Here is a 16505-nt window from a genome sequence, read left to right on the forward strand (position 1 = left end):
AAAAGAAAGAAAAGAAAGAAAAGAAAGAAAGAAAGAAAGAAAGAAAGAAAGAAAGAAAGAAAGAAAGAAAGAAAGAAAGAAAGAAAGAAAGAAAGAAAGAAAGAAAGAAAGAAAGAAAGAAAGAAAGAAAGAAAGAAAGAAAGAAAAGAAAAGAAAGGGGAAAAAAAGGCCCACACACAAACACCTGCTGTGAGTTTATTTTGACAAGTGCCAATAAGCTGCGATCGTGTCTCCATCACGGCTGCAAACAGAGAGGAGCCAAAACAAACCCCGGGGCAGAGCGCGGCTGCCCTCGCTGGGTTAGGGGCAGAGAGAGGAGAACCGGGCCGGTTTCAGGCCGGGCTTGCAAAGCTCCGTGCCCGGCGGTGCGGGAGGAGCCGGCGGCGCTCCGTGCCCGGCTGCGGCGCCTGCGGGATGCTCGGGAGCGCAGGGATGCGGAGGAGGAGGAGGAGGAGGAGGAGGAGGAGGGCTGCGGGAGGGGACAGGGAGGCGTGTGCCCGCCTGCCAGGGGGCTTTTCCTCCCTCACCCGCACGAACCGATGCCTACCCTGCCGAAGCAGTTAAACGGGGGAGAGAGCAGCAGCCCGGCTGGCAGATTCCTGCCCTGTGATATGCCAGCCACAGGGTGACGCAAGGGCTGGAAGGCTCCAACTAACAAGCCATTTTCACCTGCGTAATAAGCGCTAGTGGAGATCCGGCAGCGGCGGCAGCGGCGGCGGCTCCCGGTGCCCGCAGCCGGCCAGACCCCAGCGCATCCCCAGCCCCAGCCCCGCGGCCTCCGCAGCCCCTCGGCGGCATCCCCAGAGCCGGAGAGCAGCGGGCGCCTCGCAGGCAGCATGTCAGCCCCGCCGGACCCGCAGGACCTGCTGCTGGCGGGCTCCGCGCTGCACTGGGCTGCGGACGGGGCGGCCGGGGCTCCGCTGCGGGATGGAGACGGGGCTGAGCAGCGCCAACAGCTGGGATTCGGCTCCGCCAGGGAACACCCGCCCGTTACCATGGCGACTGCATCCCCAGGTAAAAGGCGAGGGGTACCCAGGGATGCTCAACAAAGGGGCCCTGGCGGCGGCAGCGGCATCGTCTCCCGGTTGTCTCGTTGCTGACGCTTCCTCTGTTTTCCTCCCAGCCTGGCTGCTTGGAAACATTGCTAACGAGTTAGTGAGAAAGAGAAAATACCCAGCAAATGCGGCCTTTGCAAATAGTTATTTTTGCTGATGTGGGGGAGGGGGGACGCAGGAGACAGCCAAGTTCCCTAAAGCTCTTTGCAGTTTGTCAGGCACAAGACAGCCAGATTTCAGGCGAATGTCGAAAAGAATTTGATTTCACCTGACTTGATGTGGATCTGTCCTCATTTGTCATACACCTGTTCACATCTGGAGTGACAGATCTCAGTGGGCTTACTTCAGCTATTCCCCATGCCCCCTGGAATTCCTGCATGGCCACTTGTATTATTTCAACATGCAGCTTTTAATGGAGTGCCTATTCAGAAGTGTTTGTGCATTTTGTGCATGCTTTTAGGACTTGTTCATTTATTTGTGGACTTCTTGCTTGCTGTGTTTTCCACTTTTGGAACACCAAGGTGTGCTTGACTTCTGGTGCATTCAGTTTAGGGTCTGCAGGTTCTTTGATTTTCTGTTTATTTTTGGGATGTGTTCAATTTCCCTTGGTTTAGGGCTGCTTTCTTTAGTAGATGTATTAACAGCAGGTGTATATCTGTTAATGGACCCCAGGAGGCTTCAGCTCCCCATAGCTTCTGGTAGAAATGTTTGGGGAAAAATTACTCTCTTTCATTCTTGGTGACAATTCCCTACTTTCTTTCCCACTGCTGTGTGTCAGAGAACCCAAACAGCCAGAAACCCCAGCCCTGGGGGAGCTGATGCATCCCATCTCCCTGGGAAGTAGATGTTTCCATTACAGAGCCTGAAGCATTAAACTTGTCTTGAGTAAGTTGAGGGTCAGGGCTCGGGACAGGGATCGATCTCTATTATGCAATAGCTGCAGGAGCATTAGGAGCTGCGTTTTTGGGCTGAGTCCCTTCTAATCCCCTCCAGTCAATCAGCACAGAGAGTGGCTGGCCAGGAGCAGCACAGTCTGTGTCTGTGTGTGCTGCTCTGCTCGTACCCACACGAGTGGTTCCGTGGGGTTTCAGTATGTGTCAGTGCCCATGGATGTGTCCCTGCTGCCTGTCTGTGACTGAGCTCAGGGGTAAAACAGGACCCAGCACCCCTCAGCTGATGTGGGAAATGTTTCTGCTGTGTTGTAGCTCTGGGCAGGCAGCTTCTCTGCTGATGCGCTGCTCATTCGCTGAGCCGAGTGTTGGGCTGTGGAACGTGACTTTCCACTGGAGGCAGAGGGCTGGGAATGTCAGGATGTGTGAGTGTGTGTGAAAAGGGCAGGACTGGGGTCTCCAGTCCAGTCTGCCTCAACCATATAATGACACAAAGAGTGGGGGGAAATAATCTTGTGAGCAATTTTTTGTTCACTGATGGATAAAAATATGGCCATGCTGAATCTTAGCATACAGAACAAAGAGGGGTGGTCTCTTAAAAATCACCATTAAATGGATGTGTAAATCACCATTAAATGGAATCACTGTGGAACTGCTTACAATTAATGAAGGCTTCTTCAGGCTTGATGTGGCTGTAGATTTACACTTAGAGAATGTAGAATAGACAGACAGAAATAAAAGAAAAAGAAGAAAGAAAAGAAAAAAAGAAAGAAGAAAGAAATAGAGATGCAAAGAAATTTTTCTGCTTTTGTAATCCTCTGCAAAGGGGTTTTTAGACGTGTTTGTTTGCTTGTGTCAAACTGTGGCAAGGTGGAGGCAAAGTGAGTGATACAGATCTGTTTTTGGTGTTTGCTGGCTGTGGACTCTCAGGCTGTCAAATCAGCAGTGCTGTAAGAGTAGTAACGTGCTTTAGACATTTCCCATTTTGTTTTCCCTGTTCAATAAAGAGCTGTTGTGTGGCTGTGTGCGTGTCTGGCCGGCCATAGCAGGCAGAGCAGCATCCCAGGCAGTGCAGCCCTGCAGCCTCCCTGTGTTTGTGGCTGCAGCAGCTGTATTTCTGCTCCACACTACCTAGAGAGCCACGACTCCCGCCCCCTTCACCGGGGGAAGTAAATCATTTCCTTGTTCTCTTCGTGTGACTAAGTATTCATAAGTTTCTGAATAAGAAGACTGTCATGTTGTTGAATATCTGAAACTGTCAAGCTTTTCTGAAAACTCTTTATTTCTCCTGCTCTGAGAGAGATTCCTGCCTGTTCCTAAGCCATAGGAATGGACCCAGCAGGAGATACACAGCTCCAGCTTTTTTATAACACTGCCATAATCTGCCATAAACTCAAACACTCCTGACACAATGGGCTATCTGGGGACACTTTAGACAAGGAGCAATCCATCCAAACAGGAGTGAACTGGACAGAATAATTTTCAGGTAGCTTCCCAGCACATCCTGTATCTTCCTCCACACCTGTCAGACCGGTCTCTTTTTTTTTTGGTTTTTTTTTTTTTTTTTTTTTCTGAAAACCATGGTTATGCTTTCTGAGGCAAGAGCAGGGTCTGGAGTCTGGCAGATTCTCTCAGCATGAAAATAACTGAAAACAAATGCGGGGAATTTATCACAGATTGTGCAGATATTTTTTTATATAACCTAAAATTTTGCAAACTTTCCCTGATCTTGGCTTTTGTTTTAAGTTTGAAAACCAGCCAGGGATTGTTGAAAGGTTCAGGAATATTTTCAAGCTGGCCGTGGGCCCGGCTTTGAGCCAAGCTGGCTTTGTGTCAAAACCTGGTGAGTGGCTTCTGAATGATGAAAAGCAATGGATTCCACTCCCCATTCTTTGGATCAACCAAAATCAGCAGTGATTGAGACTGCAGGAAAAAATTCCCACGAGGAGTGGAAAGCTCAGAGGTTTCTCAAGCAAAGTCAGGACAGCAGGGAGCTGCAGATCCCTCATCAGCCTCTCCTCTTGCAGGGCTCCAGTGAAGATAAATTCCAGCTTCTGATCAGAGATAAGGCTGTTTCTCTTGCTTTTTTTTCTCCCTGACTTTTGCTGAAAATGTCTCTCTTCTTCAAATGCCTCAAAGTTTTCCTCTTAACCCAAAAATGAATTTGGTTCAGGGTGAGAGGACCTTGCAGGCAGCTCTTGCAAGGACTGGCAAGGGAAGCAGTCCTGAAGGGCTGGTGAGGAATTACATGTTGGTGAAGAGAGCCCCATGTCACCCAACACACCATCTGGTCACAGATTCTGCTATTTTATTTTTATGCACCAACAGTGATTAAAAACCCCGGAGAGGAATTATTTTCCAAAAATATTACACAGGCTAACAGGCATTCCCCAGGATAAATACATATGGTTTCCTCCAGAGAAATGGCAAAATGGTAGAATAGGCTGTACCTCCATGCTGGATGTGTTCTTCAGGGAAAAATAGCAGGAAAAGGGCAGGAATTAATACAAATGGTGATTTTTCTGTAAGGATCTGGGAAATTTCCTGCAGCCTGGTGCATGGGTGATAGATCAGTGGTGTTCTGCCCCCATGTCCATGCAGCTGAGATCAGACAGCTGCCAGCTCCTGCTCCCTCCAGGCCTTCAGACAGCCACAGCATCAGGACATCCTGGCACTCCTGGCCCATTTCCAGCTGCCTCCAAAGCCAGGTCACATTGGGACCTGCTGCCCACAGGAGAGGAGGCCAGTGCCACAGGGGATGGCATGAACAACTGGGACATGTCTCTGGGGACAGGATGGCCTGTGGGAACCCTTCTGGAGCAGCATCCAGGGGCTGGATGGGATCCCCTGAGGTGCCCCAGTGTTGTGGAATTCCTGTGCTCGTGGGAATAACAGCAGCCATTTGGTGTGTGCCAGTGAGGGACTCAGAGCTGCTTGGGTGAGGCAGATGAGTGGAGAAACTGCTGAGGAGCAGTGGGAGACCAAATCCCAGGAGTAGTTCATGCTTAAATAGGGGCAGATATAACACAGAACACCATGAGGGGTATTAACTCCCACTGCTCCATGATGAGGACAATCCCTAATGTCAGTGCTTTAAGACCATTTAAAAAACCCTTTCTAATTCCCATGATTTGTAGAGGCTGGGTTTGAAGGTATCTGCTGTGTACCCAAATGTTCTCACCATGAGAAACCCACCAACACAACCCTGCAAGGGATTGCAGTGAGGTGCTCCTGCCATGAGCCTCAGTTTGCATGGATAATGCTGCAGCAGTGCATCTCAGTTTATGGTTTCTCTCCAGTTACTGGCAGCTTTACACCTCAGCATGAAAGAGATTTCTGATGGTTTTCAGGCAGGCTGAGATCCCTGTGGGTTCACTTGGGTGGAGAGAATAGGCATGGACACAAATGTCTGCATTGCTTGGGTTTGGCACTGACACTGTTTGGGATGTCAGATCATGGACAAATGCAGCAGATTCCCCAAGACAAATGGCTCTTTGTGGCCTTCCCACCCCTTCCCAGGTGTTGCTCTAGGAAGATCTCCCCAAACATCCATAGCAATGTGCTGCTCAAAGCCACCACACTCGAAAGGCCAAGACACAAACCCTAATTTTTCAAGTTGCTGTAGGAAAGTCTTGATACTGTGGATTCAGTGACCTAAGCATGACACAGGGGAGCCTCTGTGGGTGTTTGGAAATAATCCTGAACTGCCAGGCAATCCTGCTCAGATTGAACCACCTGAGGCCAGATATACTCTCACTTTGGAAGAGTGTATATTCATGCCAATTCTACTATCAACATTTTAGTCCTTTCTGAATTAGAGAACTGAATTTAGTTTTTCCTCTGCTGTCTGGATTAGCCACTCACAACTTCTGATCTACTGCTGTGGGTGAAGGGGACAGAGATCTTTTGGTGGAGGTTCTCCCATTCCCTGGTGTTTTCTTAGTGCAAGCAGATTTTGCAGAGGGACAGAAACAAAGCGGATTTCTCCTCGGATCTTTCTGTTCTTGTAATCCTCATGAAGCTTGAAAAAGTAGCCTAAGCCCACAGTTAGCCATCAAAAAAAAAAAAAAAATCCTGTTGAATTACCATCCTTCATTGTGAAGTTGGAGCAATGGCTCCTGTTGGGATTTTCCAGAAATGTTCTGCGTTTGGGGTGCTCTCAGAGGTGCCTAAAACTCCTGGCATAAGAAAAATATGTGCAGCAGTGTAGTTCCCAACTCTGACAGATCAAAATGCAGCTGGTTTTTCCCTGTTCCTCACAGGGAAAAATGCAGATAGTTCTGCCTGCTTTTACTGCCACACTGATGAATTTCCTTCAGCCTTCAGGGCTGCAACTGGGTTGAGGAAGAGGATGAGGCAGATGAAAGAGTAAAGTAGTACCAGGGAGGGTGACTCACCTGCCTTATTTTAACCTTCATCACTCAGTAATGAAATGTTTTATTTATAGATGAGGAACTGAGGGGGAGAGTTTGGGGAGGAGGGGAATGGTGTGGAGGGGAGAGGCTCTGGATGTCCCAGTTACTGCAGGTGGTGGGTTTTGTGGGTTGCAGTATTTTCTGGGCTGTGAATCTCCCCTGGGCTGCGTGGTTCATTATCTCTCACTGCTACAAGGGTCCCAGGAGGCACATCTGTCTCCTTTTTTTCCTTCAGCTCTGGCCATGTCTTATGCCTTATTTTTACCATAAAACCTGTGCTGGTATCAGTCTGTCTGGAGACAGCAACCCCAGGAAATACCTGCATGTTGTCTCTGTTTCAATCCTCCCAGAGAAGTCTGGGCAGATCCCACAGGTCTGCTCATCATTCACACACCTTCCCACGAGGGATCCTGGCCCAGCTCCATGGCCTGGATTGGCCCAGGATGCTCAGGACTAGAGTCAGGCTCTGCTTTCAGTCCTGATTTCAGCCCAAATTCACCCCAAGACCCAATTATTTAGTGCACAAGAGTTTTAGATCAAAAATTCCTGAAACAACCAAGGAGTTGTGCTGCAGGTCTATATCATCAGCAGGGAATGGAGTTTTTTTAATGGGTGGTTTCTTAGGAATTTCCCTCACTCTCCCTCCTTAGTAGTTGGTACACATAAAATGGGCCAAGTATGCACTGGGACTTTTCATTTTTAATGTAGTATTTATGTCTGTTCTTCATGTGCTGTTCTCTTACTTCTAAATCAAGGCTGCTTTCAAAATTCTGGGGGTTTTTGTTTTTCTTATGTTGTTTGTTGTTTGTTTGGTTTTTTCCAAAAGAGACAGTAGCCTCCACGTGGCAAACCATGTTTCAAATAATGAAGCATTATTTGTAATTAGTTTTCTAATTTAGGACAAGCTGTAGAGTTGGCATGATTCAGCACTCAGGAGCACACCTCACAGTGTTGTTTTTTAAGACATTTCTGATTTATGGTCAGTCTGTTCCTCCAAGAAACCTCCTACCTTCAACAGTGAGAATAAATTCTTGGCACTCACCTGCAAGGCAAGACTTGAAAGAGAGAGGACCTTAATCACCTATTCCAGCCCTCCTTGTTTCAGTGAAGTATTTAAGAGTCTAATTTTATGGAACATAAGTGCATTCTTAACTGTTATTAAAATTAAGATGATCCTAAGTATATGCATAAAGATGAGCATGTTTTGTTTAATTTAGGATTAAATGAGGTAGAAGATACATCATGTATAAATTGGCTTTTATTACCCATTAGACCAGACTGCTTCAGGACAGTTGCATGTGAAATGGAAGCACCTGCACTTACCCATCTCATTACAGCACTGTGAAAATTAACCTTTAAAGAGATCAAAAACTTAGAATGAAATCATAGTCATGTTGCTGTCATTTATTTTGATCTGTCATGTGCTTCTAGGTGAGAACAAAAATTGTTAGAAAGGACTACCTCCTTCATAAACCTGTCACTTTCAAATATTGAGGTGTTACCTCACAAACATTGGCTTTGTGCTTTAATATTCCTTAAGAGAGGGCTTTCCCACCTTTATTTAAATAACAGCTGATAAAAGAGTTACTTGCATATTTCTTTCACTGCTGTTATGAGTCGCCTGCCCTTGATACAGCCTCCTGCTATCATGAGATCTGGTATGAGGAAAGGGAGCTGCTTCTTCAGAGATATTTGGACACAATTGCCATTAAGAGCTGCAGCTTTCCCAACATATCCCTCTCTCCCATCCTGGATGCAGGAGCTGATGGGGCAGGGGAGATGCTTTCTGCACCAGGGTGACTCTGCAGACCTGCAGAGTTCTGTCAGCTCGAGGCTTTTCTGTGCCGCTCAGGACATGAGTTATGGCTTATTTTTCAGCTGTGCTGAATTTATTAACAGCAGCTGATTTATTGCTTGTAGCTTTAAAGACATTGAAGGGACTTATTAACTGTGGCCAGTAAAAAGGAAATGCATGGGGCAGCCTTGTCAGGCTGGAAACTTTCCTGCTTCCAGTCCCTCAGGATCTTGTGCTTCTCATCTCTGAGGGTTTTTTTCCTGTCCAGATTGTCAGTCCATGTCTTGGGTGCACATTTGGGTACCCCTGGGTGAGCCCTGTGGCTGAGAAAGAGGAAACACCAAATCTGGCCAGGGCTTTGTGTCCCAAACACAGCCCTGGGTGCCATCCTTCACCCTGCTGGAGCCCTCATGGACATTTCAAAGCCACAAATGCAGAAGTTACAGACCCAAATGACATCCCCAGCTTTCCCTGCGCTGCATTAGTCACTGGCTGTGTGACCAAACAAAAATCCTCACCCAGGGCAGGCTCTGCAGCACAGCTGTGCACAGAAGGGCTGCAGACAGCCTGAGACATCTGAGTTTGTGCTGATGTTTTCCTGCTCAGCCTGGGCTCCTCCACACAGCTCCCAAAACACTCGGGGGCACCTGTGAAAGAACTGCTGGAGGGACAGACTGCATTTAAGGGTTCTGATTGATGCCTTGTGAAGGCTGACCTAGAACAGAGGCTAGACAGAGCTAAAGAATAAAGTAGGGATTTATTAGAAGGCCTCATATGGATCCACCTTGGGCAGCACAAGAGCCCAGCCATGGCTGCACCCAAGATGAACCAAAATGGTCACAAAATGGACAACTGGTCACAGGGTCTCTCACTTTTGTTACTTCTGCTCCATTTGCATATTGGAGTTAATTGTCCAGTTATAGCTTTAGGTTATGAAGTCCCATCCTTCTTGTTCTTCTCTCTTCAGTCCCTGTTGTTTATGCTCTTGGGCCGGGGATTTGGATCATTTGTCCTTGGTCCCCAGCTAGAGCAGGAATTGTTTTGTCTCCCTACTCTGTGCAGAGAGATCACCATCCCCTAATAAAAATCTCAGAAGTATACACTAAAACAGCACAGAATCTGAAAAATATAAAAGCTAAAACCTGAGCCATCATGACCAGCAAGACAGTTCTGCCAATTCACAAGCCTAATCCATCCCCTAAGCAGGGGCCTACCCCCTCACAAATCCACAAACTTCATTTTGCATCTCAGGAAGGTGGGGACTTCCTCACCCCACACAGGTTTTGGTGCACAGGTAACCGGCAGAGCAGCTCTGCTTGGAAATGGTTTTAATGCCAAGCTCCTGGGCAGGCAAAGGGCTGGATCCTGAGCACAGCTTAAAAAAATCTGCACAGGCCTTGATCCTGAACACAGCTTAAAGGTTGCTCTGAATCTGCACAGGGCTGGATCCTGAGCACAGCTTAAAGGTTGCTCTGAATCTGCAAAGGGCTGGATCCTGAGCACAGTTTAAAGGTTGTTCTAAATCTGCCAGCACCATTCAAGTGCTCACCTGTATCCAGGTCAGCTGCATCCCTCTTCCTGTGTGAGGCACCAGGGCAGGGCTGGGAGGTGAAACCTGCAGCCAGCAGAGCTGGGGATTGGTGTCTCATCTCTGCTCTCTCTATGGAGCAGCATTCCATGGGTTCTGTGGGAGGGGGGAATGAGTTTTCACAGCTCCCAGCTCTCCCCTGGCTACTGGAGCACGGAGGGCTCTGAATCCCAATCAGTCTTAATTGGCTTTTTCCCTTGATGTCCTCAATGCAGGGGTAGAAGGGATGAACTTTCTGCTCACGTGCATGGGAGGTGTTTTGCATTTCGTGATGTTTTCATTGCTGTTGACTTCAGCACTGGAGCACGATGCAACATGCTGGGAATGAAATGTGCACCTCAGCTGAGCTGGGAGCTGAGCTGCTCCTGCAGGTGTGGCTGGGTGATAGCAGCAGCAGGCATTTCTTATGTGCAGACTGATTGTAGTAAAACTGGAAACGTTTTCTCCCACTCCTTATGAAAGTTACAAAAATGTAAAATGCAGTTTTTTCATCCTCATCCCTAAGGATGTAACATGTTTGTCAGTTTGCTGGGTTGGGGTTTTTTTTGGTATTTTTTTCCTTTTTATTACAAAGGTGTATAGCTTTGGTAAACATAGTTGAGGAAATGCTCTAAACTGCAAAATTGCTGTGCACTAAATTTGAATTGAGACAGTTGCCTTTGATGTAGAGCTAACCTAAAGCTGAGGCTGATTCCTCTCTTTTGCAGCTTTTGCAGTTCTTTTAAAAAAAAGACATCATGCAGCATTTATGTAGTTGCTGATTTCTCTACTGCTCTAGCAAATTATCCCTGGAGTGGAATGTAGAATTGATTCCTCAGAATTTCCTGGTTATTCTGAAAGTCTCTGTTTATAATTTGTGATTCTCAGAGCTTAATTAGCTTGTAGAAAAGGTGTTGGGCCCAAAGGTGACACTCCAAGATGATGTGTGAGTTAAAATCCCAGAGGAGTCACCTCCTCTGAACACATTGTTTATGGGAAAAATAAAATAAAATAAAATAAAATAAAATAAAATAAAATAAAATAAAATAAAATAAAATAAAATAAAATAAAATAAAATAAAATAATGGGTTTGGAACCTCCGGGCAGTAGCTCTGTTTATCACTTTAACTAAGAAATCCTTATAGTTAATTGGCTGATAAGTGGCATCTTTGTTGCTTGTAAGAGAGGATTTTTGTAAATTCTCAGTGTTTTAGGTGGTATCTATTTTCCATGTAAAAAGTTCTGTGAGTGTTTAATGAGGGTATGTTGCACACAGGACTGAAAAGTCAAACAAGCAATTAATTGATTGCATAGACAGATGTGGAGTCATTAAGTAAAACCTGGATTACTTTTACATGGATGAAATAGGAGCTCTGCCTATGAAAATGCATGCCTACCTCTGCTGCCAGGAGAAAGGACTGAATTTCCTGAAATTTAATTTTTTTTTTAAATTTGTCATCAGACCAAAAAACCCTTCCTATGAGAGATACACAGATTAAAATAGTATTAGTGAAAATAGTGAACTATTAGAAATAAGTGCATATATTTTCAAATTATTCTCAGATCAATTCATGTTTCACCTTATTTGGCTGGCAGCATTGTTTCGAAAAGTACCTTTGCTTCCAAATATACATAAATTCCATTTCAAAAGCACTAATTCCAGCCTGCAAAGTTCTTTATTCTTTATTATATTATATATTATATATTATATATTCTTTATATTTAGAATTGCCATGTCATGTACATTTTTTTTCCTCTTGTGTTTTTATTTTTTTTTTTAACCACAACGCTAAAAAATACCACTAGAGATTATGGAGGATTATCTGAGCAGTTATCGTAGTAAAAGCCAGTTGCCATTTTGGGAATATTTTCTTTTTTTTTTTTCCCTCAAAGTCCTTTTGACATTAGCCTTTATAATTCAGTGCTGTGTAGTAGAAGTTCAGGACAGAGCTGAGGAGACAGGCCTGGGGATTAATGCTGTGTGAAATAAATGCAATCTCCCTCCACTTTGAATGTGCTAAGCAGACCATGTATAATCCCTGGAATATTTGGTGAATCTGCCAGGCCTTGAAGATGGCATTTGTAATATTTGTCTAGCTACATGTATTTTTACATCTTGTCCCTCCCTGTGCCATCCAAACTCTATCCAAAAGTGAGGAGAAGGGGGCTGAACAAAGACTGAGAAGTAAAACATTCCCAGGAGGGGATTTTAGAGTTTGGGCTTCTTTTTTTCCCCCCTCTCTCTGCTGTTGCTTTTTAATGAATCGTTCTTCTAACCTACTTTAAATTGAGCTTCTAGCATGCTGGATGTTTTGCAGATGAATCATACTGTGCACTGCACTTATGCATATCTGCTGTGCAAGTACACTGTCAGCTTGTATTTGATAACCTACCAGCAAGCAGGAGCTGCATTTTTATGGAATCTTGGGATGCTAAGGTTGTTCTCCAAGTGAGAGTAATGCAACCACTGTTAATAAATCAGCCTGGGTCTGGGGATGTCTCACCACTTTCACTGCATCCTTGATTAGCATTATCCTCAGAGGTATAAATTAAAGAGGAAAATATATAATCTGGGAAGCTTTCCAGCATCATCTTTGAAAATGAGAGCTCAGTGCTTTGCTGGGATTTCTTTGGTGGAGGAATGCTAATAGCAATGCTGAAGATGTGCCCTGATTGCACCCTGAAGAGTAGGAAGATGTACAGAACAGCTTATTTTTTTTTTCTTTGTCATCAAGATAATTTCTGATGTGATCTGCACTGGTGAACAGTTTTCTACATGGCTCTGTGAATTGATCCCAGAAGTGCAGCTTCAGTCTCTCCATTTTCTACTACTTGTTCCCTTTGTCTGACATCTGCACCAAACCTGGTGCATGGTTTCCCACCTCAGCCTGCAGACAGCTGCCTGCAGCTGTGGGAGGGTCTGAGACACCAGCCAAAGCCTGAGCCTCACCAAAAAAAGGTTTCAGGAATTTCTTCTGACTGTTCCTACAAGGTGTCACCACAGCTGGATGGTAACTCCTGACACCTCCCTCCCTGCCAAGGGAAGAAAACTGTGCTGCAGAATGTGCTGATTTGCAAAAGGAAAAAAAAAAAGAAAATTCACAGGGAGGGTTTGATTTTTGTAATGTTCCAGCTGTGCTAAATGAGCAGAAAGGGGAGTTTTCAGCATATCAGCAACATCTTGAAAATGGAAATGCCACATCTTCCAGCACTTTCTGAGTTAGTTTTCCCTTTTCTTGCCCAAAATCCACTCATCATTGACTGAAGCTAGGAGTTTGGCATGACCTGTGCTTGGAGTTTTGCTGTACAATGTCTGTGTTTCTATTTGCTTTCCCCTGGCCAGCTCTCTGCCAACATCTCCCTTTGCTTTCCAAGAGATGGTGAAAAGCACAGAAGGCAAGACAAAGCTGTTGTTCCTCAGGTTGCCTTCTGGGGAGACATAAGATACCTTTATTACTATTTTCCTCATGGAACATTTGATCCACAGGATGGTGGAAGGTCTCACAAACAGCCCCCAGGAGCTGCATTAGAGCTCAGTCTGGGTCTGATGAGGTCTGGGCAGTACCAGGCTTCTCCAAAGAGGTTTTGGCTTCATCGTCAGTGACTCAGTTTACAGGACCTCTCAGGCTGAGACTCCTAAAAGTCATTCCTCTCCCCTGAAAAAATGTAGGGCAGTTATTTTTACTTAGGTCCTGAAGATAGTTAATTTTTTTCCTGCATGTTATCACTTTTAAATTAATATTGAGGATCCTTAGTTATGTTTTACAAAGGCATTTGCCCTTCCAGCTCAACAAAATAGAGGGAATACCATGTGTTATTTGCCAGCTCTACTGACTTTGGTAGATTTGCTGAAGCAATGTGTTTCAACATTTCCAGACATTTTTCCTGTGAAGCTTTCTCTTCCATAGAATGGTTTTCTGTTTCCCCTTGATTTGAGATGAAAAGAAAATTGAAAATAATATGAAATTTTCCCACAGGACAGAATTTCTTTTGCAATAGCTCAGCTTCTAGGTAATGTCAGGAATAACACAAACCACTGTGATCAGTGTGCTTAATTTCAATTCTGCATTTCTGACTTATTCCTTGACATTTCTGTCTGAAGAACAATGACACAAACCCACTATTCTCAGCTTGGAAATACCCATTAAACCTGAGAGCTACTGCAACAGCAGGCAGGGTTTGTGAGCATCTATTTAATGCAGTCAACAGGGTTGTGACCTTGGTTTTCTGTCACTGGCAGTAAAATTGCCTCCTGGTCCAGCCCATCTCATGGCTGTAACACCATATAGGTTATTTTCTCTTTATGGCAGATGATTTTGCCAGCACTGTGGTGAGGAAGGCATGAAGTGTCCCAGGGTCCTTGGATTTAAATCATTATCATAGAATCACTAATTATAGAATAAGTTGGGTTGGAATGGGTCTTAAAGACCACCCAGTTCCAGCCTCCTGTTGTTGGCAGGGTCACCTTCCATTATCCCAGATTGCTCCAAGTCTTGTTCAGCCTGTCCTGGAACACTTCCAGGGATCCAGGGGCAGCCACAGCTTCTCTGGGCACCCTGTGCCAAGGCCTCACACTCTTGCAGCAAAGAATTTCTTCATAATATCTACCCAAAACCTGCCCTCCTTCAGCTGAAGGCCATTCTTCCTTGCCCTATCACTGCAAAATCCATTCTTCCTTGCCCCTGTCCAAAGTCCCTCTCCAGCTCTCTTGGAGTCCCTTTAGGCCCTGGAAAGGGCTCTAAGATCTCCCTGGAGCCTTCTTTTCTCCAGTCGGAGCAGCCCCAACTTTCTCAGCCTGTCTTTATAGATGTATTCCAGACCTGCGGTAGCTCTCTGCTGGACTCATTCCAACAGGTCAACATCATTATATAGTGCTCATTCTTTACTCACTTAAAAATGTGACTTGCCTGTTGATGCCAAGCAAGGGAATTAAAGTGAGGGAAGACAGCAAATGAAACTCTTTCTTCTTAGTCTCTATACAAGAGTTTCCTTTTGGAAAAGCCCTTCCCTTCTCACACTGTGTGAGCAGGAAAGCAATGCAGCTCCCCATGAGGGGGAAGTGAAGCCCTTAGGAGCCACCAGATTCCCTTTCCTCACCCTGAACTTGGAGCTGCAACAACTGCTCCCTCAGATTTGCTGTGCTGCTTGTTTTAGTCAGCTTTTCAGAAAAAATAAATAATCTGTTCCAGAAGCTTTCAACAAATTTCAGTCCCATCATTTAGCTGGATGGCAGCAGCTGCTAGAGCAGGTAAAATCCAAATCTTACCAGGAGATTTCTGCTCCTGCCTGCTTCCAGTACCAGGGGTCCCAGGCTTTTGTAACTTTGAGAAACAAAGAGCCAGATGTGAGCAAAAAACCATGTTGAGCAAAGAATCTGCAGAATTGCTCACTCAGATTTCAATTTTCTGAGAATTGCTCACACAGATTTCTCTGCTGTGCCAGGCAGAGTAGTTGTAACCAGAAGATTAAGAATCCTCTGAGAATATTAATTAAAGAAGCTGGTTTCTAACCTTGTCCAGCATAAAGTTGAGAGGGAAAGAGGTGTTTGCTCCTGGTGCTTGGTGAGACTGACAGGAGAAATGAGCTACACTGAAAATCAGTGTAGGCAGAAGGGTAAAATTGTGTAAATTACACAGGAGTGTCAGTCCAGGGAGGAGAGGAAGTCTACATGGAGGGGAAAATGGAAAGAGCAAGAAAAGAAATCCCAACCACTCTCAGCAGTTTGGATTTCTCAAGCAATGGATTTCTCACCAGTTTATGACGGGATGAAGTGATGGGGGTTAAGTTTTATAAATTCAGCAGATGCCTTTTGGTTCACGTCTCCTGTGCTCACAAGATCCGGAGGCGAAGTTTGCCTGCAAAACGATCTCCCTCCACCCTTTGTTCAGTTGGAGCAATTAACATAATTGCATTTTAAAAAAAGCCTTTGAATGCATTTTTGTTTCTCAGTTATTTCTTTCAGTCAATTGAAAGGGCTTGAAATCCCCATTCTACAAAGCACAGACAGATCTGTTGAGCCTTTCACCATGTGTGTAGTACCTGGAGAAGAGCTGAGCTGCAGCAGGAGTGTGAGTTCGCTCTCCACACCCTTGGAGACTGGCTGAGCTCTCTCAGATCCTACATCTAGCACTAGAAAACCACAAGGAAGACCATGAAAAAGCAGAATGATCTTGGCCACCTGTATAAACATTCAGAATAAACAGGAGGAGGTCATGCAGGGACAGGCCACCTCAGCAGGGAGATCCAGCTTCCTAAATATGGAATGGGAAACCCCAGATGAATCCATCAGGGAAGAACTGGGGTGTTTAGGGTCACAAGCCAAACCCAAACCACCACAGGCTGCAACTCTTGTGCTGTTTTGCTGTTGCTAAACAGCAGGCTGAGATGTGGTGATGTGTTTTTGACGTGCAAGATGCAATAGATGGCCTGGGGGTGAGTGTGGTGTCCAGTCTGGAGCACGACACATCAGGAGCAATGTAGAAAACCCAGAGGAGAGGGACCAGAGTGATCAGATGTCAGGGAAATACAGCCTAGGAGGGGTTCCAGGGTTTAGTTGAGGTGTTGGGGCTGGGTTGGACTGGATGATCTTGAAGGTCTCTTCCAACCCAGTGATTCTGTGAATTATGTTTAAGCTAAAAGTGAGAATCACTGGGGCACAGAACAAGAGCAATCTCTAAGTGCTTTGAGTCATGAAAGCCCAAGCAAAGAGCCTGACTCAACCCAATCTCCAGAAATTGTGTGGTTTCAGCTGCAACACTCAGATTAAACAGTTGGAAAAAACCT

The 16505-nt window shown here is 45.4% G+C and overlaps 1 protein-coding gene across 1 annotated transcript in view; it reads left to right on the forward strand.

Annotated features, from left to right (window-relative positions):
- Window positions 1–484: 484 nt before the first annotated feature.
- RTN1 (reticulon 1) overlaps window positions 485–16505 on the forward strand; it is a 123996-nt gene continuing 107975 nt past the window's right edge. The window contains exon 1 of the mRNA XM_074543967.1: window positions 485–1014. Within this exon, the coding sequence (XP_074400068.1) occupies window positions 837–1014 (178 nt within the window). The 5' untranslated portion in view covers window positions 485–836. The remainder of the gene's footprint in view (window positions 1015–16505) is intronic.

This window comes from Zonotrichia albicollis, chromosome 6 (genome assembly GCF_047830755.1).
Source record: "Zonotrichia albicollis isolate bZonAlb1 chromosome 6, bZonAlb1.hap1, whole genome shotgun sequence".
Lineage (NCBI taxonomy): Eukaryota > Metazoa > Chordata > Aves > Passeriformes > Passerellidae > Zonotrichia > Zonotrichia albicollis.